The 23,828-nt window shown below is 57.1% G+C and overlaps 2 protein-coding genes across 5 annotated transcripts in view; one reads left to right on the top strand and one right to left on the bottom strand.

Moving 5' to 3' along the window:
- The first annotated feature begins 4,739 nt into the window (after positions 1-4,739).
- STK25 (serine/threonine kinase 25) lies at positions 4,740-9,496 on the top strand. 4 transcript variants are annotated; one of them, XM_006875212.1, is made up of 11 exons: positions 4,740-4,862; positions 6,491-6,721; positions 6,810-6,866; positions 6,947-7,055; positions 7,323-7,480; positions 7,573-7,758; positions 7,865-8,010; positions 8,088-8,202; positions 8,378-8,449; positions 9,059-9,195; positions 9,441-9,496. In XM_006875212.1, exons 3-11 carry the CDS (start codon positions 6,831-6,833, stop codon positions 9,478-9,480), a joined length of 999 nt encoding a protein of 332 aa, XP_006875274.1. In that variant the 5' UTR covers positions 4,740-4,862; positions 6,491-6,721; positions 6,810-6,830; the 3' UTR covers positions 9,481-9,496. The 4 variants fall into 4 exon arrangements, with proteins under 4 accessions (XP_006875274.1, XP_006875272.1, XP_006875273.1 ...); XM_006875210.1 differs by lacking the exon at positions 4,740-4,862 and adding an exon at positions 5,019-5,098; XM_006875211.1 differs by lacking the exons at positions 4,740-4,862; positions 6,491-6,721 and adding an exon at positions 5,069-5,098.
- Positions 9,497-10,247: 751 nt separating this feature from the next.
- Positions 10,248-23,828, bottom strand: part of FARP2 (FERM, RhoGEF and pleckstrin domain protein 2) — a 74,016-nt gene continuing 60,435 nt past the window's right edge. The window contains exons 13-26 of the mRNA XM_006875233.1: positions 20,987-21,177; positions 18,497-18,586; positions 18,199-18,332; positions 17,826-17,907; positions 17,041-17,278; positions 15,425-15,555; positions 14,108-14,176; positions 13,847-13,936; positions 11,695-11,783; positions 11,410-11,502; positions 11,197-11,374; positions 10,719-10,826; positions 10,482-10,633; positions 10,248-10,332 (exon numbers count right to left, since the gene is read on the bottom strand). Coding sequence (XP_006875295.1) covers positions 10,248-10,332; positions 10,482-10,633; positions 10,719-10,826; positions 11,197-11,374; positions 11,410-11,502; positions 11,695-11,783; positions 13,847-13,936; positions 14,108-14,176; positions 15,425-15,555; positions 17,041-17,278; positions 17,826-17,907; positions 18,199-18,332; positions 18,497-18,586; positions 20,987-21,177 — 1,730 coding nt within the window. The remainder of the gene's footprint in view (positions 10,333-10,481; positions 10,634-10,718; positions 10,827-11,196; positions 11,375-11,409; positions 11,503-11,694; positions 11,784-13,846; positions 13,937-14,107; positions 14,177-15,424; positions 15,556-17,040; positions 17,279-17,825; positions 17,908-18,198; positions 18,333-18,496; positions 18,587-20,986; positions 21,178-23,828) is intronic.

The following is a 23,828-nucleotide window of genomic DNA, read 5'->3' as shown; positions in this document are numbered from 1 at the left end:
TTGCTTTGCAAAGACAATGAATTCTTCATGCACAGGTTTCCCCATGTCTCATTTATTTAATTCCTCGATTAATATGTCTCATTTTATTTATTTTAATTCCTTAATTAATTATGGCCCTGGCCACGCCCAAAACCAAAACAACCCTCCCCTAAAAATCAAAATCAAAAACAAAACAAAGCCACGCCAATGTTATCTCTTTTTTTCTGTGCAAGTTAGGTTTTTGTCAAGAAAAGGGTGTGGTGTAACCAAGGACAGTTTGCCCAGAAGCATTTGTGGTGCCCGACGGCAGGGCTGGACTTGGCACACTCTTGTTTGCTGACTCACATCTGCTGGAAAGTGGATAGCGAGGCCAGGACGGAGCCGGCGATCCACACAGGTTATGTGCGCTCCTTCATGTTCACCGTGTTGGACCCCACCTGACAGCCCGGTGTCGGCGTGGAGGGCCTTGCAGATGTGACGTCACACTTCATGATGGAATCATAGGTGGTTTCATGGAGGCCGCAGGGTTCCCCTCCCAGAGATGACCTGTCTTCCAGGGAAGAGCTGGAGGCTCCCGTGGCCATCTCCTCCTCCAAGTCCAGGGAGAGTAGCAGAGCTTCACCTTAGTGCCATGCAGGATTTCCCACTCAGCTGTGGTGGTGAAGCTGTGAGCCCTTTGTGAGATTTTCATGAGGTCATCTGTCAGGTCCCTGCCAGCCAAGTACAGATGCAGGATGGGCACAGTGTGGGTGACCCTATCGTGGGAATCCATCATGACGTCAGTGGTGTGGCCAGAGGCGTCCAGGAACAGCCCAGCCTGGATGGTGGCAGGGGTGTTGAAGGCCCCAAACGTGTGCCCCAGGTCATCTTCTCACCAGGGTTCAGGGGGCCCTTGGTCGGTGGTGACAGATCATCTCCATATCGTCCCAGCTGGTAACGATGCCATCTTCAATGGGCTACTTGAGGGTCAGGATGCCTCTCTTGCTTTGGGCCTCATCCCCCCCACAGGAGTCCTTCTGACCCATGTCCACCATCACGCCCTGATGCCGGGGGTGGGGGGTGCCCAGGGAGCAGCATTACCACGAGGAGCCGTTGTGGACACTATCATCATCCACGGTGAGCTGCGGGTGGCTAGTGTTGACCCGCGGCCGTGACCGCAGCAGTGAAATGCGGGGTGAACGCTGGCTCGACTGCCCTTCCTTCTTCTTTGGATGCTTCCTACATCATTCAATATTTTCCCCATTGTTGGTGTTGTTAAGTACCTTTGAGCTGGTCTGACGCATAGCCACCCTGTATAGCGTTTCTGAAGAGTGGCTGGTTGGTTTAAACCGCTGACTTTGCAATTAGCAGTCCAGTGCTTATTGTATAATATCACACCAGGACTCTAATACTGTAACGTGAGGTTTGAATTTTTTCTGCAGTTCTTTCAGCTTAATAAACCCTGTGTGTGTTCTTCCCTTTAGGTTTTCTGACTTGGGTCTATGCACACTTCATCATTGCCGGGGGTCCTGAGTCGGGGTCCCTCCTCAACAAAGGATCACCTCGGCAAACACGGGGTTTAACGGGAGTGAGATGTCTAGTAGGCGAAAGAAAAGAGACAGAGACAAAGATTGATGCAAGCCGACAGGCAAGCTAGCACACTAAGCTAGCAGAGCCCTAGTCTTTTATTATCAGAAGAAGGAAATTGACACAAAAGAAATAATGACAAAAATGTTGATTATTCACTTAGGACAGGATACGAGATCATTCATGTGATACAAGACACAATGATTCACAAAATTATGTTTAACTTCTGAGGACATCATGATTTGTCTTAATAAGCTAAAATCCTTATTTCTATGAGAAAGGTTCAAGCAAGCAATTACAGGTTATACATTAACTTCTAGGTCTGTGTAACCTGGGGCAGCAACTTGTGGTTTCTTAGAAGGTGTTTAACATATTTTCAAAACTTAATCACAAATGGGTAAAGGTGAGAGGTTTTAGAGTTTTTACCAAAGACTAAGTTATATTTTCTAAAGAAAAACTGCTTCTGTGTCTTTTGCAGGCAGAAAATACATGCTTCTGTTAGTGAACAAGATTTCAGATACCTAACTTCCATTGTTAAACTAAGGACTCTTTTCTCCTTGCTTCTACAATTATAGGGAAGGTGAAAAACAGGTTTTGACTTTTCTAAGAAGGTGCGGTCTTACTTTTACATTCTTTTAATCCTATTCCAGTTCCTATATCTAGATATAGGAGCTCTGGTAGCGTAGTGGTTACGAATCGGGCTGTGAACCTTAAGGTCAGAGGTTCGAAACTACCAGCTGCTCTGCGGGAGAAAGATCAGGCTTTCTACTCCCGTAAAGATTTACACCCCCAGAAACCCTGTACAGGGTCGCTATGGGTCGAAACCGACTCGATGGCACTTAACAACAACAACAACATATCTAGATATAACAATGTTCATTACTATTATATTTCCAATATACCCTCGGGGGGAAGAGGAGTAATTACATTACATTGATCAAACCCAAGAGCAGTTTGGAGGAGCAGTCACCATTGTTCTAATTCATATGATCAGCCCAAACAGCTTTTCTCGTGAAACATATGCGGGAGTTTTACTAGCTAATTCAAATATCTAAGGTGACAATTTACAGTTTATTCCTTCATATTCTAATTATTTAATCATCAAGCAGCGGGGGATTATATGTAGTGCATAAAACTACCACATATAATAGGATTCCCAAAAAAAGTATTATGATTGCAATAGTTATGCCCAGAGGTGGTTTGGGGGTACATAAAATTAACACATACAGTAAGATTCCCATGACAAACATCAAGAGAATAACACACATACACAGGGGTGTTTCCGGGGGGTAACTACTAGTTTCAGTGTGATTATTGTACACGGACATTAACAGCTCACGTATTTGTTTAACTGAATAATTGGTTAGAAAACAATTGTTACATATTCTCTGCGTTGCTACATCCTGTTTTCTGTACTTTTATTTCTCATAGTCTCATGCACAACTCTTGTTACTGGGGCAGTGACATTTACATGAGAGCCATTGATCAGAACATTGTGCGTATTATTACTGAAAACAATCACTTTCCCAGAAGCTACAATTATCAGAGTTAAGAGCATAAAGAACAAGTACAGAATGCACAAAAGTATAATTAAAGAAAATTGCACAGAGGTGGCCAAACAGTGATTTCACCAAAGCCTATGAACCCGGGACTTCAGGGAGTTACTTCCCTGGCCCTCGGGGTCCATGGCCCGTAAGCCTGAGGAGGGCTCAAAGACTGGATTTTCGTCCATGTTATCCTTGTGCCTCAACTTCTCAGTGCTGATTACGTATGCTGCGGCCGCCAGCACATCATATACTTTATCTCCTCCTGCTGACCTTTGGTTACATTTTATTCTTTTTGATGTGATAGCAAATAGAATTGTTTTCATTTCATTATTAAATTGCTTATTTGTTGTTATTAAGTGTCAGTTCCGAATTCTAGCCTCCTGGTCTACGGTTTCCAAGAAGTAGCTGGTGAGTTTTGAACCACCGATCTTGTGTTGAAGCAGTCCATAGCCTACAGCGCTACACCAGGACTTTCTGCTAGTGTATGAAACTACAGTTGATTTTGGTATGTTGATCTTACATCCTACAAGCTTGCTGGCTTCATTTATTCTAATGTTTTTTGTGTGTTCGGATTCCTTTGGATTTTCCATGCACAAGATCCGCAAACTGGATAGATTTACTTCTTCGTTTCTAAATTGGATGTCTTTTTTACCTAAACTAGACTGGAATGTCCAGTGGCCAGAGAGGACGTTTATGTAAGGGTGGGATGCCTTCCAGTGTCCTGCAGAGCTGAGGCTTTGTCAGGTGGGTATGCTGGACCCTGCCCTGCTGGGGGGCTAATTGGACAGTGATAGCTGGGGAGCACGAGGTGGGTGCCACAACCATGTGACCAAGGAGCCTCCAAGGAGACCAAATCGCCACCTTGCAGTTCAAGCGTCTAGTGCTCGTCTTTTGGCGCCACACCAGGGCTCCACCAGTACCCTGAAATCGACACCAACTAAGGCAGCAGGGGGAGCACCTCTTCCAAGGAACTGGCCACGCTGGGCGGCCCGGTGGGGAGACGGTGTCCCAGAGCCGAGGCCAGTCCAGGGAGGGGCCCATACAGCCAAGGTGGTCCCGGTGTGAGCGGTGTGTGTGTGTCTCCCAGTGCGGAGGACTGGGCAGAAGCCGGGACAAGTGTGGACGCGGGGAAGGAAAGGGTTCCCCTGGAGCAGACGAGTGAGGATGGGGTGTCCAGGCGTGGACTAAGGAGGGTCCCGTGTGCGAGTTGCAGGTCCAGGCGCGGACGAAGAGGACCAGGGTGTTGGGGTACGGCCGGCCAGGGCGACGGTGGAACGCGGTGGGTCTCGGGCGCCTCCAGGGCAGGCGGCTGAGCACCCGGTCACAGGCCTACGTCGCGCGTTCAGCCGGCCTAGGCCACGCCCCGCAGCCTTGATACCCCTCGCCTGCCCCGCGGCCGACCGGGATATGCAGTCCAGTGCCTCTCAGGGCGACGGACTTCAAGTCCCAGCGATCCCTTTGGCGGATCTGCGCGCCACGCCCACCAGCCCCGCGGCCTTCCGGGACGAGTAGTCCAGCTCGCGCAACACCAGGGCGCTGCCCGAGCGGTGAGACTCGGTTTCCCAGAGAGCGTCGCGCCGGTCCACGACGCCGACGCCACTGTTGCCGTCTCCGCCGCTGCTGCTATCGTCTCGGCCGGGCTTTCTCCGGCGCCGCCACTGCCGCTGCTTTGCGGGCTGTTTGCTGGTTCTCGTGACCGGAGGCTGTGGGTGGGGCCTCCGCGGGCACTGCGGAGCGGGCCGGGGGAGGCCGGGATGGAGCCCCCCGGAGGTGGGCCACTGCCGGGCCGGGTCGGGCCGCGCCGGGGCGGTTGGGGCTGGGGCCCGGGGCGGGGGCGGCCGGGCGGGGGCGCAGGCCGAACGGCGTGAGCGGCCTGTGTCCCCGCAGTGGCCTGAGGCGGCGGCGGCCGCGAACCGAGGCGGACCCCGGAGCCGCCGCGGGCGGGCGGACGGATGGTGAGACGACCGCTGGCGGACATGGCTCACCTCCGGGGATTTGCCAACCAGGTGAGTGTGGACGTTGCGTGTGCGCGCTGGTGTGAGTGTGCGGTCTGTGTGCGTGTGCGCGGTATGTGAGTTGCGTGGTGTGTGCGTGTGCGCGGTATGTGAGTTGCGTGGTGCACAGGTGTATGCGATGTGCGGGCGCGGTGTGTGTGCACCCCAGACAGGTGCGTGTGAATTAGTGTGCGCGGGTGTGCGCCTCCAGCCGAGCGTGCATGAGTGTGAGCGTGCACGGCGCTGCCCCCCAGGCCCAGTTTTGTGGGTGGCAGTGGGTCTGGTGTAGGGCTTTGGGAGGTACCCAGAAGTGGAGGTGTGTGCCTTAGGCCTGTGTATGCAGACACAGCGGCCCCTTCAGATAGAGCAGTTCAGAGAGCAGTGGGAGGGACACTTTATCTGGGGGCAGGCTAGGCAGCTGGACCTCAGCCTCCAGGGGAAGGTACAGGTGGAGGCTGGGCCAGCCTTGGTCACATGGCCGGGTATGTTGGGGCTAGGGGGTTAGCTCACAGCAGCTTTGTATGGGGAGGACCCTAAGGCTACTCGAGAGGGACAGGGGTGTTTCTCCTTTGATTAAGTGGTTCTGACAGTTCCCCTTGAACCACCTGGAGAGGGTCATCGCCCGTGTATATGACCAGCCACTTGGACAGTGAGCCCATGGGGTTGCTGGTCTTCACCACTGTGCAGAGCAGGGGCTGGCGGGACCATCTGGAAGTGTCCGAGTCCGGCTGCGGACTCCACAGGACCTGCCTGGAGCCTGGATGCCAGGCCTGGGCGTCCTGGACCAGTGTGAGCAGCAGGAACTGGCGTTGGAGATGGGAGTCACCTTTGACTCCGAGGCTGACTAAAGGCCTGATAAGGAATGAGTGGGAGATTCCAGCGAGCTGGTGGGGCCACAGTAGGCGAGGTAGATAAGTGTCCTTGGGGTGACGACGTGGGGGAGGCAAGAACCAGATTTCTGCATCATTCTGACTTTGTGGGGTGCAGGTGGACCTGTGGGTGGTGGTTTAAGGGGATTCCCTGAGGAGGTATCATTTGCAGTCTGGGTGTGAAAACGAGTAGTCATCTCATCCCCCCCATGCTAAGGTTGCTGGTGAAGGGGTCAATGGGGTGGGGGGTCGGACCCAGGGACCGTTCTGAGTGTGTGCCCAGGGTGTTCCCAGAGCCATGGGGCACGCAGCCGATGTGCTCGTGCTTGAGCGGATTTGGGGGGACCTCTGCACAAGGGTGACACTGTGAGCCAGCGCACAGAACCTGCTTTCCTGCAGCACCCCGCTCGCCACCCTGGTCCGCCATGGTGAGGGGTGGGCAGTGCCCAGCACTCTGTATCAGGCTTTTCGGGGCTGTGTTGCGCTGGCTGTGGGGCCACTTTCCTGAGGGCTGACCATCGTGCCCTCCACGCAGCACCCTCGTGTGGACCCTGAGGAGCTCTTCACCAAGCTGGAACGCATCGGGAAGGGCTCCTTTGGGGAGGTGTACAAGGGCATTGACAACCGCTCCAAGGAGGTGGTGGCCATCAAGGTCATTGACCTGGAGGAGGCTGAGGACGAGCTCGAGGACATCCAGCAGGAGATCACTGTGCTCAGCCAGTGTGATAGCCCCTACATCACCCGCTACTTTGGCTCCTACTTGAAGGTGCCGGCTGCTGCGGCCGCAACACGCCCGGGTTGGGGAGGGGCCTTGGCCTGAGCCCCGCACTCATGGGTCCCCCCTCCTGCTGCAGAGCACCAAGCTGTGGATCATCATGGAGTACCTGGGTGGCGGCTCAGCGCTGGACCTGGTGAGGCCGGCAGCCTGGACCCTGGACCCTGGGCCCCGCCGACGGGGGAGGGGAGGTCCTGTGTCACGTCTCCCCCACAGCTCAAGCCGGGCCCCCTGGAGGAGACCTACATCGCCACCATCCTGCGGGAGATCCTGAAGGGTTTGGACTACCTGCACTCGGAGCGCAAGATCCACCGTGACATCAAAGGTCTCCCGGGACTGTGTCCTTGGGAACTCTGTGGTATCCTATGTGGGCAGCAGCCAGGGAAAGCAAGAGGCTTAAACCATCCCACGGTGGTCTCTTATCGGAGCTAGGGGGTACATTTGGGAGGTCCTGTGGTGGGTGGGAGGGACAACCCAGGCGTCACCCTGGGACTTTGGGTACAGGGAGTCACGGTTCTTAGTGATGTCCCAGCTGAGCGCTGGGGTCTGGGGGACCCGGCTGAGGCGGCCCCTGGCCTACTTTATTGTACAGCCGCCAACGTGCTCCTGTCGGAGCAGGGGGATGTGAAGCTGGCGGACTTTGGGGTGGCGGGGCAGCTCACCGACACCCAGATCAAGAGGAACACGTTTGTGGGTACCCCCTTCTGGATGGCGCCTGAGGTCATCAAACAATCAGCCTATGACTTTAAGGTGAGCGTGGGGGGTGGCGGGCATGGTGAGGGGCTGCCCCTCGCTGCCTGAGGGAGAGCTGACAGTGCGTTCCCTTGTGACTCTGTGTCCAGGCTGACATTTGGTCTCTGGGGATCACTGCCATCGAACTGGCCAAGGGGGAGCCCCCAAACTCCGACTTGCACCCCATGCGCGTCCTGTTCCTGATCCCCAAGAACAACCCACCCACGCTGGAAGGTCACCACAGCAAGCCTTTCAAGGAGTTTGTAGAGGCCTGCCTCAACAAGGACCCCCGATTTGTAAGCCCCGCCCCTCCGAGGATGCCCCTTCTGCTCCCTTCAGGGGTTAGTGGGGGCGGGTGACAGGCCTGAGGCCCCACGGACAGTGATGGCCCGTCCCCCACAGAGGCCCACTGCCAAGGAGCTCCTGAAACACAAGTTCATTGCCCGCTACACCAAGAAGACGTCTTTCCTCACCGAGCTCCTGGACCGCTATAAGCACTGGAAGGCTGAGGGCCACGGCGAGGAGTCCAGCTCCGAGGACTCGGATATGTGTGTACTGGGCGGCGGGGTGGCTGGCCTGGCCACCCACTGCCCAGCGGGGCTTCCTGACTCCTTGTCCCCCTCAGTGATGGTGACGCAGAGGATGGGGAGCAGGGCCCCATCTGGACGTTCCCCCCCACAATCCGTCCGAGCCCCCACAGCAAGCTGCACAAAGGGTCCGTCCTGCATGGATCTCAGAAGGTGCGTGTCCTGCCAGCAGGGTGGGTGTGGACAGGTGAGGGATGGGCCTTCCCTCCTGTCTTCTGGCCCCTCTGGGACCAGCCTGCGGGGAGGTGGACCCTGGCAGCTGCGGTTCTCAGAGCTAGACCGCTGTCCTGGAGCACAGGGCTGGGACCCTCTCACATTGTGTCCTCAGTCGGTGGAGCAAGTGCAGCGTCAGCCAAGGTCCCAGAGCCTGTCCACGCTGGTCCGGCCCGTCTTTGGAGAGGTGAGGACAGTGTGGGACCCTGGACTCTTTCTGCCTGCACGTTGACACCAGTGGCCATGTCTGGGCCTTGCTGCCCTGAGGCCACTGTGCTGTGAGGCCCCGGGGGAGGCAGGTGTGTGCAGGACAGGCCCAGTGGGTTGTGGGTGTTGGGGGGGAGGGCCACCAGGGACGCTGGGCTGCCCCTGCACTGAAGACAGTGAGCCGTCCACCTGCCCTTCATCCGGCCTGGGCCCCAGCCTGGGGGTCCGGAGCCTACCAGCTGGTGCTAGGTTGAAGGTCGGGAACGTGTTGGACCCCACAAGCAGGGAGAACTCACCACACCTTCCAGACGCTGGGGTCAGCGGGGGCTGTGGGCCCTCAGGTCTGACTGGGGTGCTTGCCGCACACTGGTGCTTCTGGGGTGTGTGTTGTGAGTGTGGACACCCCCAGATTGATAGTCATGACTTCGATGTAGGGGTATAGGGGAGGCTGGGACTTCATATGGGAGCTGGTGGTCCCAGATCAGCCCGTGTAGAATCCTCTGCCACTGGTTCTAGTCCAGGTTTCTGTCTGAGTGGTGGGCAGTAGTGGGCAGTCAATGAAGGTGGTCGGTGGCACTTGCCCCCACAGCTGAAGGAGAAGCACCGGCAAAGCAGCGGGCGCGCGGGGGCCCTGGAGGAGCTGGAGAATGCCTTCAGCCTGGCCGAGGAGTCCTGCCCCGGCATCTCGGACAGGCTGGTGGCCCATCTGGTGGAGCGGGTCCAGAGGTGAGGGTACTGGCCTGTGTGCTGGCTGCCCCTTCCTGACCCATTTACTCGATTCACAGCTGAACTTGTAGGGCCGGAGCAGGGCAGGGGGCATCTGGGGGTTTCACACAGCCCAGTGGGGGAGGAGGCCAGGCCAGGCCAGCAGGGCTGTGTGGGCAGCTGCCCTCTGACCCTGGATGCCACAGGACAAGAGTGGGCTTGTGACCCTATAGGACCCCGCCCCTCTGACCAGCCCCTCCCTGTAGGTTCTCACACAACAGAAACCACGTGACGCCTGCCCGCTGAGGCCGCGCTGGCTGTTTGTGGGAACCATGCTGCAGCGCCTCGTCACGGTCTCGAGCACGCAGGACCTATGTGGAGTGGGGGGCGTCGAGGGTGTGACGGGGGTGGGGGGGCGGCCTGCCCCCTCCTGGACACTCCTCTCCTGCCCTGGCCTTGCTACTGGGACTGAGGGCAGAGCCCCAGGACAGCCCCCATCGTCCTGCCACAGGTGGTGTGGCGGAGGACAGAACCCCCGTGTGGCGTGCCCAGCCTCCCCGCCTGCAGGGGACCCCCGTCTCTACAGCCCCCCCACCCCACCCAGTGTGTTGTTTTTTAAGAAACCAAACTCTTCCTCATGGATTTCCCAGGCTGCTGCCGCCACACACTCCTGCGGTTTCAATAAAGATGTGACCTGGAGCTGGTGGCATGGGACCCCCTCCCCCACCCCCACCCCCGCATTCGCATGGCACTCGCTGGGGTGGGTGGGGTGTGTGCTCTGAACAGAAGGCACCACGCAGGGCCGAGGGAAACACTTTATTAGAAGCGCCGTGTTAGCTTGTGCGTCACTTCTTACAGCCACGGGTGCTGTCCCTACACGGAGCTGGCCAGGCTGGGCTGCTGGGTCCATCACGGCCTCCTGCCTGTGCTCACTGGGCTGTGTCCAGTCACTGACACCCTGGGTGTCCCACGCCAAACAGCTGCACTGCTGAGGGCTCACTGCTGCAGGTGGGACACTGCAGGGGCCTCTGGAGACATGCACGCTGGCCTTCTCCACGCCCTGTCCTCTGCCTTCACTCCTGGTGACCGTGTACAGGACTGGACCCCTGGGGGGCTTGTCCTGGTGTGCTGCTGGCCCCCGAGATCACCTCCATCCACCTGGAGGGGGCAGGGCTGTCAGGATGTTCACCCAAGCAGCAGCCCACCCCTAGAACCATTGGGCACATGGTGGACGGCCCTGGAACTGTGTGCCACTCCTCCCAGGGCCCGATGGACTTGCCTCGGTGGGGCCCAGGTGGGGTACTTACCTCTCAAACGTGTACTTGCTGTCGGCACGGAAGAAGTACACGTGTGACTTGAACTGCAGCTTGAAGACGTGGTCCTTGTGGATTCCGTCGGCCGCCCCCGGGACACTCACACTGTAACCCAGCAGGGGGAGGCTGGCCAGGGGGTAGTCGTCCTGCGGGACAGCAGGCACAGGGTTCTGGTGGGCCCGGGTGCAGGTGGCCCTTCCCCCCAGGTCCCTCCTCCCATGCTGCCCATACCTGATGCGTCTTGTAGAAGAACAAGCAGAAACTGGTGAAGACCACCCAAAGCCTCTGCCAGCCACTACTGTTCTTGAACTTTCGGAGCAGGTACCCTGACAGCTGGTTCTGCCCAAGAGACAGAAGCAGTAAACTTCACTTTGTGCCCCAAGACTGAGGGCTGCAGCCCAGCCTCTGTTGGGCAGCTGAGTGCTGCATAACCACTGGACAAGGCCAAACCCACTCATCGCCCCACGGGACACAGGAGAGCTGGCCCACACACTGTCTGCGACTGTCCGTCTTTAGGAGGCAGACCACCATAGCTCTCTCAAGGAGCGGCTGGTGGGTTTGAACCATCGGCTTGTTAGCAGCCTAACACCTAACTGTTCACTGCACCCCCAGGCTCTAACCACCTGACAGGAGGTTACAAAGCTCGAGTAAACGAAACGAGGCTGGACTCAGACTCACTGTCCACGTTGAAAGTCCAGTCCCTGTGTACCTTGGCAGCGGCACTGAGGTCGGCTCTCGACACGCTCGTGTTTCGGTACCAGCACACGTGCAGCGTGGTGTTGGCGCGATGCTGGTCCAGCTCTTCCAGCGGGCCATCATCAGACTCCTCTGAGGCGGCCTCCTCGGAAGGTCCTGGGGGAGTCTGCGTCACCATGAATGGGACCACCCTCTATCCCTTGTCCCCAAAGCCCCTCAGAGTCACTCACCTGGGAGTGGGGGGGTGAAGCCACCTTTGTTGGCCACCTCGATGGCGCTGCTGAGGTCTCCCAGCCACTTGTCCATCTCAAGGCCGGTGCTGCATGGGATGGGGTTAGCCTGCTCAGGACACCCCAGGGAGACAGCCCCATGGCTCAAGGCCTGAGCCCAGAGTGTGAGGACAGTATCCCGGCCAGCTCACTCCTGACCAGAGATGGCTCCTTTGGTCTTAACACTTTGAAGTAGCACCCAAGATCCAAGGATCCATGACCCTCCCCCCAGGAAGGCTTACCTGGCTGCCACGACGATGGTCCTGTGGGCTGCAGCTGCGCAGATGGTGAAGCAGTGTGGGGTGGCACGCTGGGTTTCAGTCTCCTTCACCTGTGGGAGACAGCAGACACTGGGTCATGGTGTGGGGACACTACGGGGGGGACGTGGACGAGCTGAGGCCAGAGCCCCCAGCACTATTGACTCAAACACAAGAGGACTGAGAATGGCTACTCTCACCGAGTGTGTGAACTTGTCCTATAAACCTGGTCCCAAACCTCCCCAAACGAGTGTCCAAGAACTTTTACAGACATCATTATGGTTAGATACTCCCGAGTCAACCCTAACGTGCAAATAGGGGACTTGTCCCAGCAGAAAGCTGACTGTGGGAGATCCCGACCGAGGCTGGTACTGAAGAGCCGAGCGTAGCTCCTCGTAGACAGCGAGCAAGAGTGTTCCAGCACCCCCAGCTCAGGTGTGTCTGTGAGGCAGCCTCAGTTCCAACAACCCCAAAGCTAAGTAGGGCATTCTGAATGAGGCCGTCCGACCCAGTCAGGACATCAGCAGTGACAGCAGCTAGGTGAGTGGGGACAGAGTCAGTGTTGGTGAGGGTCCTACACCAGGGGGTCAAGCTCACTTGCCCCCACGGTGCTCACAGGATGTGCCCGGGGGCCTGGGAAACGAAGCACCTCTGCCCAGATGTGTCCACAGGTGGGGGTTACCACTGTAATGACACGATTGTTCTAATCCTGGTCAAGCAGGTGATGCCTTTGTCCTCAGATGGGACTGGGGACCGCCATGACCCTGAAGGCCACAGAGCTCTGGGCACGTGGACAGGGTGGCACCCGCCTAGGTACCATAGGAGAGGCTGCTGAGAAGCAGCGTGGGGAAGGTGTGCCTCCAGCCAGCTCACTGTTGCCTCACAGTGCTAACCTGCAGGGGAACAGGTGGACCACCATGGTGCAGCAAGACCAAAGGGTTGTATGGGAAGACAAGGTGAGGAAACAAGTGGTGGTGTCTGGTACGTGTTGTTGAGTCGGTTCTGACCCATAGCGACCCTGTATAGGGTTTCCGAGGAGCAGCTGGTGAGCTTGAGCCACCAACTTTGCATTCAAACGACTTGTAGTCTGACGCATTAGCCCACAGCGCCACCCCAGGACTCCAAGCCCGCAGGAAGGTTGTGCAAGCAGCCTCATGAAGTCACAGAACCCAGGGGGCTCAGTGAGGCCAGACTGGACACCAGGCGGAGAGCAGGCCAGGGAGGAAGGGTCCCTGCGATGCGACTCAGCCCATTCCAGCAGGTCCAGGCCAGAGAGGCGTGCGCTCAGCGGCACCAGACCCTTGTGGGACCCCGACATAGGCTCCCGGTCAGGGCCCCACTCCCCTGGGATGACCACGCCTATGCTGAGAACTCCCTTCCACTCTACAGTCCTCATTTCCCAGGTCAGCTGCAGCTGGCCTGGACTCAGTGGGTGGAGGTGGTACAGCAGCCAACACACAGGGTCTCCTGAGCTGGGAAACCGCTCCGGGCTGAGGGGACGCCGACAGGCCTCCAGCTCGTAAGGCCCTCCTCTGGGGACACCGAATCTGGTGGGCCTTCCTCTCAAAGCTGTTCACACGGAACAGAACTCGAAATCACATGAAGACCAGGCTTAGTGGTCCAGCAGAGAGGGTGGGAGCCCGGCGACCATGGCCTGATCCCGTAGCTCAGTTCAGGTCTGAATGGGCCTCTTAGAATCAGGGGCCACCTGAGCTCCAAAGGGCAGCGTTTCCGAGGACAGAGTTCAGAAGGGTCAGGGAGGAGGAACGGGAGTGGGGACACAGGGAGGACACGGGAGAAGTGATGTCACATTCTGGGGACTGGGATCAATGACGTGACCCACAATGCGTGTGGACTGTTCAATGGAAAACTGACCTGCTCTGGGTACCACTAACAGCCAAGATTCTGAAGCGAAAACGTTTACAGTGGACATGGTGAGAGCTGTAACCTTGAGGCTTCCCTTTCTCCCTGAAGACGATGGTTTGCAAGCACTGCCCGCTGGAGGCCCCGAGGCCAGCAGCCCGGCCACCTTAGTGGGGCTGTGATCCCACACATGAGGCAGGAAGGCTGGAAAGCTGTGTGTGTGGGCAGGGCCGAGGTCAGCGGTCACGGGTCAGCTTGGAGGGTGGCCACTCACCAGCATGCCGCGTAGGGGCAGCAGAGCCCGGATCCGGAAGCGGCTGGTCGCCGACACACCTCTGCTGGTGAACATCAGCACATCTGAGAACTGGAGGGGGACGGGGCTCTGGGTGAGGAGGGTTTAGAGTTCAGTCCCTCCTTCCCTCTCCACCCCCACGTGGTACTTGGACGCTGCCAGCCCCTAATGGGAGCCCGGGGACATCCCAGACAGGGTCCTGGAGCCTTGTGTAGCCCCCCCACTGTTAGGGCAGGGACCCACCAGGAAGAACATTCTCGGCTGTAGCCCTTTCTTGGTGAGCTCACACAGGCAGCCCTCCCGGAGAAACTCCTGAAAGACAGCCCAGATGAGCCCCTCGCCAGTGCCCTCCTGCCCCCTGGCCCTGCCCATCCCCCAAGTCATCCCCTAGCACCCTCGCTGAAGGGTAGGTCTGGCTGAAGTACCCGGCCTGGTCCTTTCCTGGCTGACACACATGCAACTTAAGGCGACAAGAGACCCTGGCCCGGTACCTGCAGGGCACCCACCCACTGCACACCAGGCCACAAGGCGGCAGCCAGGAGAAGCTGGAGGGTGACAGGGTGGAGATGGGCTCACCCAGCGCCCAGTCGCAGACAGAACTGCAGGAGTGGGAAGCCATTCTGATATTGTAGTCAAACCCACTCCTCCAATCTGGAGGTCCCACATCCTGACAGGGCTAGCAAATGTTCAAACATCATCTACACACATGTGCTTGTGGAGAGGTGGCACACACCTCCGGTGGCCTCCACACACTGTCCTTGTGGGCACAATGTTCAGTTCAGCCAAGAGGCACCGGTGACAAAAAGTAACCAGAGTCCAGAAACAAACCCCAAACCTATGGTCAGTCGTCCAGCCGGTGGGAAAAGAACGGGCTCTTCAACAATGGTGCTGGGATAACCCTGTCTCCTCCACACAGGAATGAAGCAAGGAGAGATTCAAAATGGGCCATATACATATCAGATATATATGGTGTTGAGTGCCGGCGAGTCGGTTCTGACTCATAATGACCCTGTATTGGATTTCCAAGGAGTGCCTGGTGACTTTGAACCGCTGACCTAATAGTTCTCAGTCCAGTACTGATCCCACAGCATCAAACTCGGCCATAAAGGGGAGGTACTGATACGCACCCGACGACATAGGTGAGCCTTGAAAACGTTCTGTGAGCGACACCAGCCAAGAGATGGTCACTCACATGAAATGTCCAGAACAGGGACCTCCACACAGTGTACGCCGGGGTCACCTGGGACCTCCACACAATGTACGCCGGGGTCACCTGGGACCTCCATGCAGTGTACTCCGGGGTCACCGGGGACCTCCACACAGTGTACCCTGGGGTCACCTGGGACCTCCACACACTGTATGCCGGGGTCACCTGGGACCTCCATGCAGTGTACTCCGGGGTCACCGGGGACCTCCACACAGTGTACGCCGGGGTCACCTGGGACCTCCACACACTGTATGCCGGGGTCACCTGGGCTGGGCTGAGGGGACTTGTGTTTAGGGTGATGAGGAGGCTATGTAGTCACACAGTGGTGATGGCTGCCGGTGCTCCAAACTCACCCTGCCGGGCACCACCAGGCCCTCGACGCCGACCAGGCCTCTCTGCAGCTCCCGCAGCTTCTGCAGGTTCTCCAGACGCACGAGGCTCTGCTGGAGCGCGGTGGTCACCTCAGTGGTGACTGTCAGTGCGTCTGTGGGGGCGCCGAGGGGGAAGGGGTAGGTGTTCAGAGGCATGTGCTACCAACTCTGTCTACAGGCTGCTGCCCCGGGCATGACCTACCAACCCTGTCCACGGGTCCCTGCCCAGGGTATGACCTACCAACCATGTCCACTGGCATGACCTACCAACCCTGTCTACGGGCCACTGCCTAGGGCATGACCTACCAACCGTGTCCACTGGCATGACCTACCAACCGTGTCCACTGGCATGACATACCGACCCTGTCCACGGGCCACTGCCCAAGGCATGACCTACCAACCCTGTCCACGGGCTGCTGTCCTGGGCATGTCCTATCAATCCTGTCCACTGGCCTGACCACCATCCTCTGTCTTCAGGCTGCTGCCCAGGACATGACCTAACAACCAGTCCATAGAGATGAAATGCCTGCTTGACCTGGGAGCTATGGGCTGACCCCGTGCCGATAGTCATGCTGCCCAGCTGTGTCCTCTAAGTGGAGCTGACCACCTTGTCCACAGTGCAGAGTGCAGTGCACTGAGGGGCCCCCTGTGGACCTCTTGCTGACCCCCAGTCTGGCCTCCAGCCTCTTCCTCTGGGACCTCGGCCCATCTCCGCTGCCACGTGTCCACAGAGCCAGGGTGGATGCTGTGGGAGCTGACCCATGTTCAGACGCGTCACTGGACTGTTCAGGCCCCTCACCAAAGTGAAGACACAAGACCTCCTCTCTGACCCAAACCCAAATCTCTGCAGGTTCATGGAGGTGAGCAGACTAGGGCTCCTCTTGAGGGTCTGAGTGGCCAAGCCTGTCTTCCAAGGTGCAAACATCGAGCCTTTCAGTTAGCAGCCGAGACTTTGCTGTTTGCCCTTCTAGAGACTTCTCTGAGCCATATCACGGGCGTGACAAGGCAGGGACATCCATAGGCTGAGGGTGGGGGATGGGTGCTGGCCGGTGTCAGTGAGGACTGGCTTTGTCCATTGGGCTTCCCAGAGCTCTGGAATGAACTAATCTGTGGGAACAATGCTGTCAGCTCCGCTGCCCCGAGGCCCAGTGACTGACCTATGGTGACATGCTGGCTGAGCCTGGCAGAGACAGCTGGACCCTGCCCTCGGACTCTGGACCCTTGTCTTGGCCCTGCCCTGTTTCCCCAGTAGGGCGACTGCTCCCGTAACTGCCTGCAAGCGCGGTCCGAGATCTGCTGCCAGACAGTCTGGGCACTTCCCGTGAGTCCTTACGGCTGGGCATGCTCACCTGGGTCTTAAAGACAACCGTCAGCGTACACGTACAGATCTCTCTAGGGACAGACTGCAATATGTTTACACTCCCTAACACCTGCCTAAGACTTAGAGAGATTAGCAAGCAAGACCTGGTGATCCACTTCCCAGAATCAGCCCATGAAATCCCTGTGGGTGCCAATGGTCCCTTTTACAAAATCAAATACGACAACCCCCTTGGTCCCACGTGTGAGGGTCTGGAGAGGAGGCCTCTAGGCCCACTCACTGCGGCAGTCGGGGAGATCAGGGTGCCCGGGCGGGAGCTGCCCACACAGTCGGACCAGCAGCAGATGGTAGTGGCCCAGCCGCTGTATGGGTTTGAGCAGGAAGGAACCTAGCGGCAGATAGCAGACTTTCTGGAGCTCAAAGTCTCTGGACACAGCGTCCAGCTTCTTGGAGTGCGTGGTGGCGGTGTCCATCTGAGTTAGCACCTCCTCGAGCCTCTGGAAATAGCTGGTGAGTCCCTGTATAGATACAGGGGGCTCTGGTCAGTGTGTGGGGGGGAGAGGGGCATCGGGAGGGCACATGGCACCCTGGACCAGCTCCCAGCTGGGGGCTCCAAGAGTCCAGAGGCTCACAGCCCCGTCCCGTGTGTAGGGTCGGAGGCTTCTCCATGAAGTGAGGAAACTGAGGGCCCCTCGCCCATTGAGTGATGGAGATGCAGAGGCCAGGATCCTCCTCCAGCCCTGTGAAGATCAGACCCCCAGACCCCAGTGCCCAGACCCCGGGTTGAGTGGAGCCAGGGAGTCTGCCTGTCCTGTCCCGTGTGTCTGGGCAGGAGGGGTGCCTGTGTGGCCAGCTCATGTAAGCTGGCAGAGCTGCACACAGTTTAACCCAAACCCAGCGCTTCTGGGCTGGGCGGGAATCTGGGGACCAGATGGGGCAGGAGGCTGTGTGGGACGTGTGGGCCCTGAGCACAGACAGTGGGCTGGGCTGGGGGCTGGCGGGGGTCAGGTCACAATGCTGCTCCACTCCCATGACACTGACAAGGTGGGGGCGTGGACAGGATACCTGGAGCAGCTGCATGTTCCTGAGCAGGACGTCCCCGATCCTGAGGTGACTGTTGGACGTGTGAACACCTGAGGGGTTCTCCCTGGGGAACAAGAGACAGGGAGGGTCAGTCCAACGGCCGGCTGCTGAGGGGCCTAGGGCAGGGTAGTGGCTGGGGCCATGTGAATCTGCCCTGCAACAGAAAGTGTCCGGGGCCCTCTCACGGATGGCCAGTCCAGCTTCAAGGTGACAATGGCTTCCAGACAGGGTCCGGGCTGAGGGCTGACAGCTAGATCAGGGTGGGGATGGGGGCGGGTTGTGTGTGCCCGGGTGGCGGGGTTCAGGACGGGGTTGTCTGTGTGGGGTCCAGGCTCTGGGTGGGGATTGGTGTTACCAGAGGGCCAGTCTCTGCTCCAGCTCCCGTAGGAAGCCGCGGTGGAACTCGTAGATGGGGTCTATGCTGGAGAAGAGCAGTACTCGCAGGTTTTCAGGCATGGCGTCCTCTTTCACCACCGCACTGCGGAACCACTGCAGGGACAGCAGGGGACGAGTCAGTCCTGACCTGCACCCTCCCGGGATCTGGGCTGCCCACTGCCCGCCCCGTCCTGCTGGCCTGAGTCAGCCACGCCCTCCTTTGCTTTGGGTTCGAGAGACGCTGGGAGGCCCAGGGAGACGAGGACTTGGCTGCGTACCACAGTGAGGACTTCCAGGTCCTTTAGGAAGGTCCGCTCTGTCGCGAGGATCTCCTTTGCTATAAAGTACGTTCCATCCGTGGGTGCGCGCTGAAAGCAAGAGACACTGGTCAGAAGGGAGCATGGCTGTGGGGTCACTTCTGGGCATGTCCCAGCATCTGGGTCAGTCAGTCACAGGTTGTCCCAGGGTGCCACGTGGTGTCCACCCGTAGTGATCCAAGGTTCTCGAGTCTGGCCAGACAGTCAGCTGTGTTGAGAGTCCTGCTGTAGGAAGTGTGGGGCTTGTTGGACTTGGGTCCCAAAGGGTCCAGGATGTGCACTACGTGTGTCCCCAGTGAGGGTGGGCCTCACACTTCCTCTGCCAGGTGCCAAGGGCCATCTCTCCCATGCCCTTATGTCTAGACACTGGTTAGAGCCTTGGGATCCTTGACCTCTGTGCCCAGGCCAGTGTCCTCTCCTCAAACCCAAAGGACTTCAGGGGCTGATGAAACCCAGCTTATAGCCCAAACCAGGCGGGGACCCTGACCGTCACGTGCACCCCTTCTGCTCCTAGGGCACCCCCCACCCTGCAGTTCACACGCACAGCAGGGTCCAGCCAGCGCTCCCTGAAACACCCCAGATGGGCCCTGAGCCAGTCCTGATGGCTTGTCTCTCTGGCCTTCAGGCTAAGAGACTTTCAATCCATGGTCAGAAAACCCTCTTTGCAAAGACCCTAGGTCTGGGTCAGAGGGCTCCTGTGGTCTTTGTCCTGGTGCTTGGCTCAGGAACCCCATACTCCTCACTCATGATGAGGACAAGCATGCGGGTCTGCGGGGGCGGGGACTGTGTGTCCAGAAGCACTGCCCCCAACTCATGCTTGGCGCGCCCCCGTCCGTGTGTGTAGGCAAAGCCATCAGAGAAGAGCAGGAGCGGAACACTGCATAGCCCCATAGGGTCCCATAGGGCCTGTGCAGGACCCAGGAGATCTGGACTCAGTGCAAAGCAGCCCTCAAGTGGGACAGGATACTGCTGCAAACGACCCTCAGCTGAGCCCCGAAGCAGCCCAGAGGAGAGACCACCACCACTGAGCTTGTACCTTTCGGACGTTGCCTGTTCTCACGAGTCTCTATTAAGAAGGAAAATGTGTTAACGGACACGGTGGCCACAGGGGTTCTCAGCCAAGCCCAAGGAGGACAGGCCACATGTGGCCAGCAAAGGGGCAGGTGCTCCTCAGAAGCCTCTTGCTTCAAGGCAGCCAGCCACCACACAACCCCCTGGGCCTGGGAAAAGGACTCGGGGGCAGCCAGCTGTCCAGGAGTCTTGGGCTCTCTGCCCCCAGACTCTGGCCTACTGGCCATGGCTTTGCCCCCACAGAGGTAGCCGTAGAGTGCATGTATGGACGAACACAAGGTGGCATTCCACTGTGGAGTGGGCCGTAGAGCTTCATGGCCACAGCGACATTGAGCCCTGACCAGCTGTGAGGAACCCAGGGGACCAGGGCTGAGGTCATTTACAGCTTAGATCTTGAAGGCAACGTCCTTGCAGCCATGTCTTGTCACGGCCACAGGTCAGTGATCTCCACAAACGACTTTAAGTTTTACAAAACCAACAGTCAGCCAGAGTGTCCCGGGGGTTATGTGTGGATGTGTGGCCTTTCCTGGCCAGCCCACACCCACCAGGGCTGGATGTGAGAGGGGCTGGCTCAGTGTCCAGGTCATTCCTAGGATGAGAGCCCAGGACCCCACCCCGCAGGCCGCTGCACAGAGCTGTGCCTGGCCTCCCGATGGGGCAGGTCACTGAGGAGGGTCACAGGGAGACCTGCCCCCAATAGGGGCTCCATCCCCCCTACGCAGAACCCCGCGCGTCCATGGCCTTGGGCAGAATGCTCCTACTCTGCCAATCCAGGCATCCTACCGCATGGGCTGGTCCTCTGGGACAGGATGCCCATCTCCACCGTGTCCCCCCGCCCCGAGGCCAGTGCACATCTGTTTGTTAGTTTGACTATTCTCTTTTCAAATGCCCTAGACCCCTGTCCTGACAAACCGCACCCCTCGGGCACTGCCCGGATTACCGGGTCTTGGAGACCCAGGCTGCAGATTGTTAACTCCAAACTTTGAAGGGTTCTGCTCAGAGTCCACTATAGGCCACATGGGCACTGGTTTCTTCGTCCTTGTAACCAAGGAGGACCAAGGATTCCCACTGGCCCCTAGAATTCTCCTACCCTATCTTCAGTACCCTACCTTCCCAGCCCTTGGTCCTCTGATGGGAGGTAAGGGAAGAGGTGGGGGTAGGCTGGTACAGCAAGGCCCCAGCACTTGGGACCCCATCAGTACGAGGGTCCTGTAGAGACCAGGGGTAGCTAGGCAATCCGCCCATGCCCTAGTTCCCTGAGTAGTTGGCAGGCAGTGAACGATGGTAGCTGATACAGTGAAGCTCTTCCCCTGCCCCTGCCCAGCGTCTGTCCAGGCAGGATTGGACAGGCCCGGGCATCCCAGCCCACTGAGTGCCCACCTTGTGTGCTATTTCCTCCTCCTCCTCTTCATTGTCGTCTATCCTGGCTCCGCCCATGTCACTGAGGACAGGACTCAGGAGGGGGGATGAGTCCCCCTCACCTGGGCTCAGAGCCACCTGAAACGCAGAGTTCAAGTTCAGGGGGCTCTTCCCGCTGGACGGGGATGGCTGAGGCGTCTGCGCAGAAAGGCCTGGAATTGGAATGGGGGTGGAGATATAAGATGTGCTGAGGCCTGCGGAGAAACCACCACCACATGCTGATCCTGACTTCCAGGCCCATTGCCTTGGGCATGTCCAGAAAACATTTTACACATGACGACATTAAGGTGAGATGCAAAGGGTTGGTTATGGGGACCCCTGGGACCCTGCAGAGAAGATACAGGTGGTCAAACCCAGTCCCAAAGTCTGCTGAGCAAACGCATCACTGGAGAGGGGTGTGCTCCGTGTGCCCGGGAGGACAGAGGTCAGAGAAATGCCATGTATGAAAAAGCAATGCCTACTTTAAGTGTGACTCTGTAGGTCAGCACTAGACTACTCATCACAAGAGTCCAAAATATCTCGACAACACTTAATGATTTTATGGTAAAGGCGCCCTGGCCGTGCTGTGGACTCTAAGTCTGGCGGTTCAAACCCACCAACCGCTTCACGGGAGAAAGATGAGGCTTCCTGGGCCTATAGAAGTTGATAACCTTGGAAGAACTCCCACCCCCACCCCGTACAGGGTCACTATGGAAATGACTCAGTCTGCTCTTTTGGTGTTACTTTGGGGAAAACATGTTAAAAATAACTGAATAGAATTGCTCATTTCAAGTTTCAAATTCCTTGAGTTTTCCATCAATGATGATTTTGCTTCCGGTTTCTAGAGTTATAGCACTAGAAGTAGCTAATAATTATTTCCTCCCTAAAACGACGACGTCTGGCCTAGCTAGACAGGAGCCAAGCACTCAAGCTATATATGCCTGCAGAGGTTACCGGTGAGCTATAACCCAGCGCTCATTTCTATGCTCTGACAAAGAAATCTCTTAGCTAGATTATTCATTTTTGTAGATTCTCAAAGGTTTCTTTCTGATGTTTGTCTAAAAGGCAAATTTTAAAGAGCTCCTTGAAGTGTTACAGGAGAAACTGAAGTATACTGTCTAAAAATTAACCTTAACATAGATACCCCTTGAGTTTCCCAGTTTGTAGTGTCCGCTACTTCTCACTGGGATTACTAACTTGGCTCACAATAGGTGGGGATGCCAGTGACCCCACTGTGAATGCTGCACAGGTACCACCAGGGGTCTTCCTGCTCCGCAACTGGCCTCAGAGCAGCCTCCCCAAGAGAGAACTTGCGATGGTACATCTACGGTGCAAACTTGCCTTATTTAACCTGAAGTGCGCCTGTGCAGACAGACGGAGGCAGGGTAGCTTCTTAGAGTTCACCTGCCTGGCCTGGCCTGGCCCACCCAGCTAGCTACCCTGCAGGGCAACGGGAGGGGCAGGGCCAGGGGATGTCCATATTTTCACATTGACAAATCCCGAGATCTGGTGTATCCGTGTGATGAGCGATGGATAGTCCACAGACAGCTAAGAAAGGTAGGGCTTTCCTTGGGAACTGGCCACCGCAGATAGGTTTGAGACCCGGGGAATATGAGCTGGTTATAAACCCCATTTATGAGAACTCACTTTGCTCACATGGTCAGCTTTGGGGATCAGTGAGATGAAATAAAACGTGTATGCATTGTTGAATGGAAAACTGATTTACTCTGTAACCCAATTCACAATAAAAAGTCAAAGAAAACCACACACACACATAGGTTAAGCACACACACATAGGTTAAGCCTCCCTAAGGAACACACAACCTGCCTCTCCTCTGTTCCCTAGAGAGCGGTGTGGTGGGCCGACACCATCCCCCCCCCCCCCCCCGACATGCAGGCCAAAGGTAAGAGGGTTAGGATTTGTTCTCCAGAATTGCATCATGAGATGCACACATGTTGTGGAGATCCAGTAAGTCTGAGACCAACTAAGTACACGTCTCTTTATTCTTCACACTTGAATGGCTTTAGGTGTTATGGCCGAAGTGTCCCAGTTCACCTCTGGGAGGACAACAGACAGAAGTTCACTGTCTGACCCCTCAGCACTGTGTTCATGTCATGCTTGCAGGTGGCTGGCTCCCCAGCAGGTGACTTCATTGTTAATTAGCAGCACATGCGTCTGAAGAGGTGACGTCACCATCGGGCATTGTGTGAGGTGTTGTTTGGTTATCCAACAAGGTCCCAGCCAATGTGGGAGAACAAGGCCATCGAATGAGAAGACTACGAGATCACTGGTGTCCTTGAATGTTGCAGACCGTGACTGTGCTCACTGCAAACTGAAAAGCTGAGGTTCAAGTCCACTCGGAGACACCTCAGAAGGCAGGCCCCCCAGCCTACTGCTGACACCCGGGGACCTCCGTTCTACTGACACACTGCTGGAGGTGTACCTCACACAGACAGCAACACCCTTCAGGACACACCGCTGTTGTTGGAACAGACCACTTCAGTTCTATCTGGGTTAGAAACAATCATTCAGCATTATCATTGTATATTACCTACTATGAGGGGCCTTCAAAAAGAGCATGTTGTTGTCAGGTGCCATTGAGTTGGAACCAACTCATAGCGACCCCATGCACAGCAGAACGAAACAATGTCTGATCCTGGACCAACCTCGCTACCACTGCCACACTTGAGTCCATCAATGATGCCACCTGGCCAATCCATCTTGTTAGGGGTCTTCCTCTTTTTCTCTGACCCTCCATCTTACCCAGCATGACATCCTTCTCCAGCGACTGTTCCCTCCTCCTGACAATATGTCCAAAGTATG

Source organism: Chrysochloris asiatica, unplaced genomic scaffold (genome assembly GCF_000296735.1).
Source record: "Chrysochloris asiatica unplaced genomic scaffold, ChrAsi1.0 scaffold00314, whole genome shotgun sequence".
Taxonomy (NCBI): Eukaryota; Metazoa; Chordata; class Mammalia; order Afrosoricida; family Chrysochloridae; genus Chrysochloris; species Chrysochloris asiatica.
The sequence above is the reverse complement of the archived record's forward strand: the minus strand, read 5'-3'. Positions and strand labels throughout refer to the sequence as shown.

Bases quoted from the DNA above. Each gene is read 5' to 3' on its own strand.
- STK25 (XM_006875210.1), top strand. From the start codon at position 5,045: ATGGTGAGACGACCGCTGGCGGACATGGCTCACCTCCGGGGATTTGCC. The intron at 5,099-6,490 runs GTGAGTGTGGAC...CCCTCCACGCAG, and splicing joins TCCGGGGATTTGCCAACCAG to CACCCTCGTGTGGACCCTGA. The intron at 8,450-9,058 runs GTGAGGACAGTG...TTGCCCCCACAG, and splicing joins TCCGGCCCGTCTTTGGAGAG to CTGAAGGAGAAGCACCGGCA.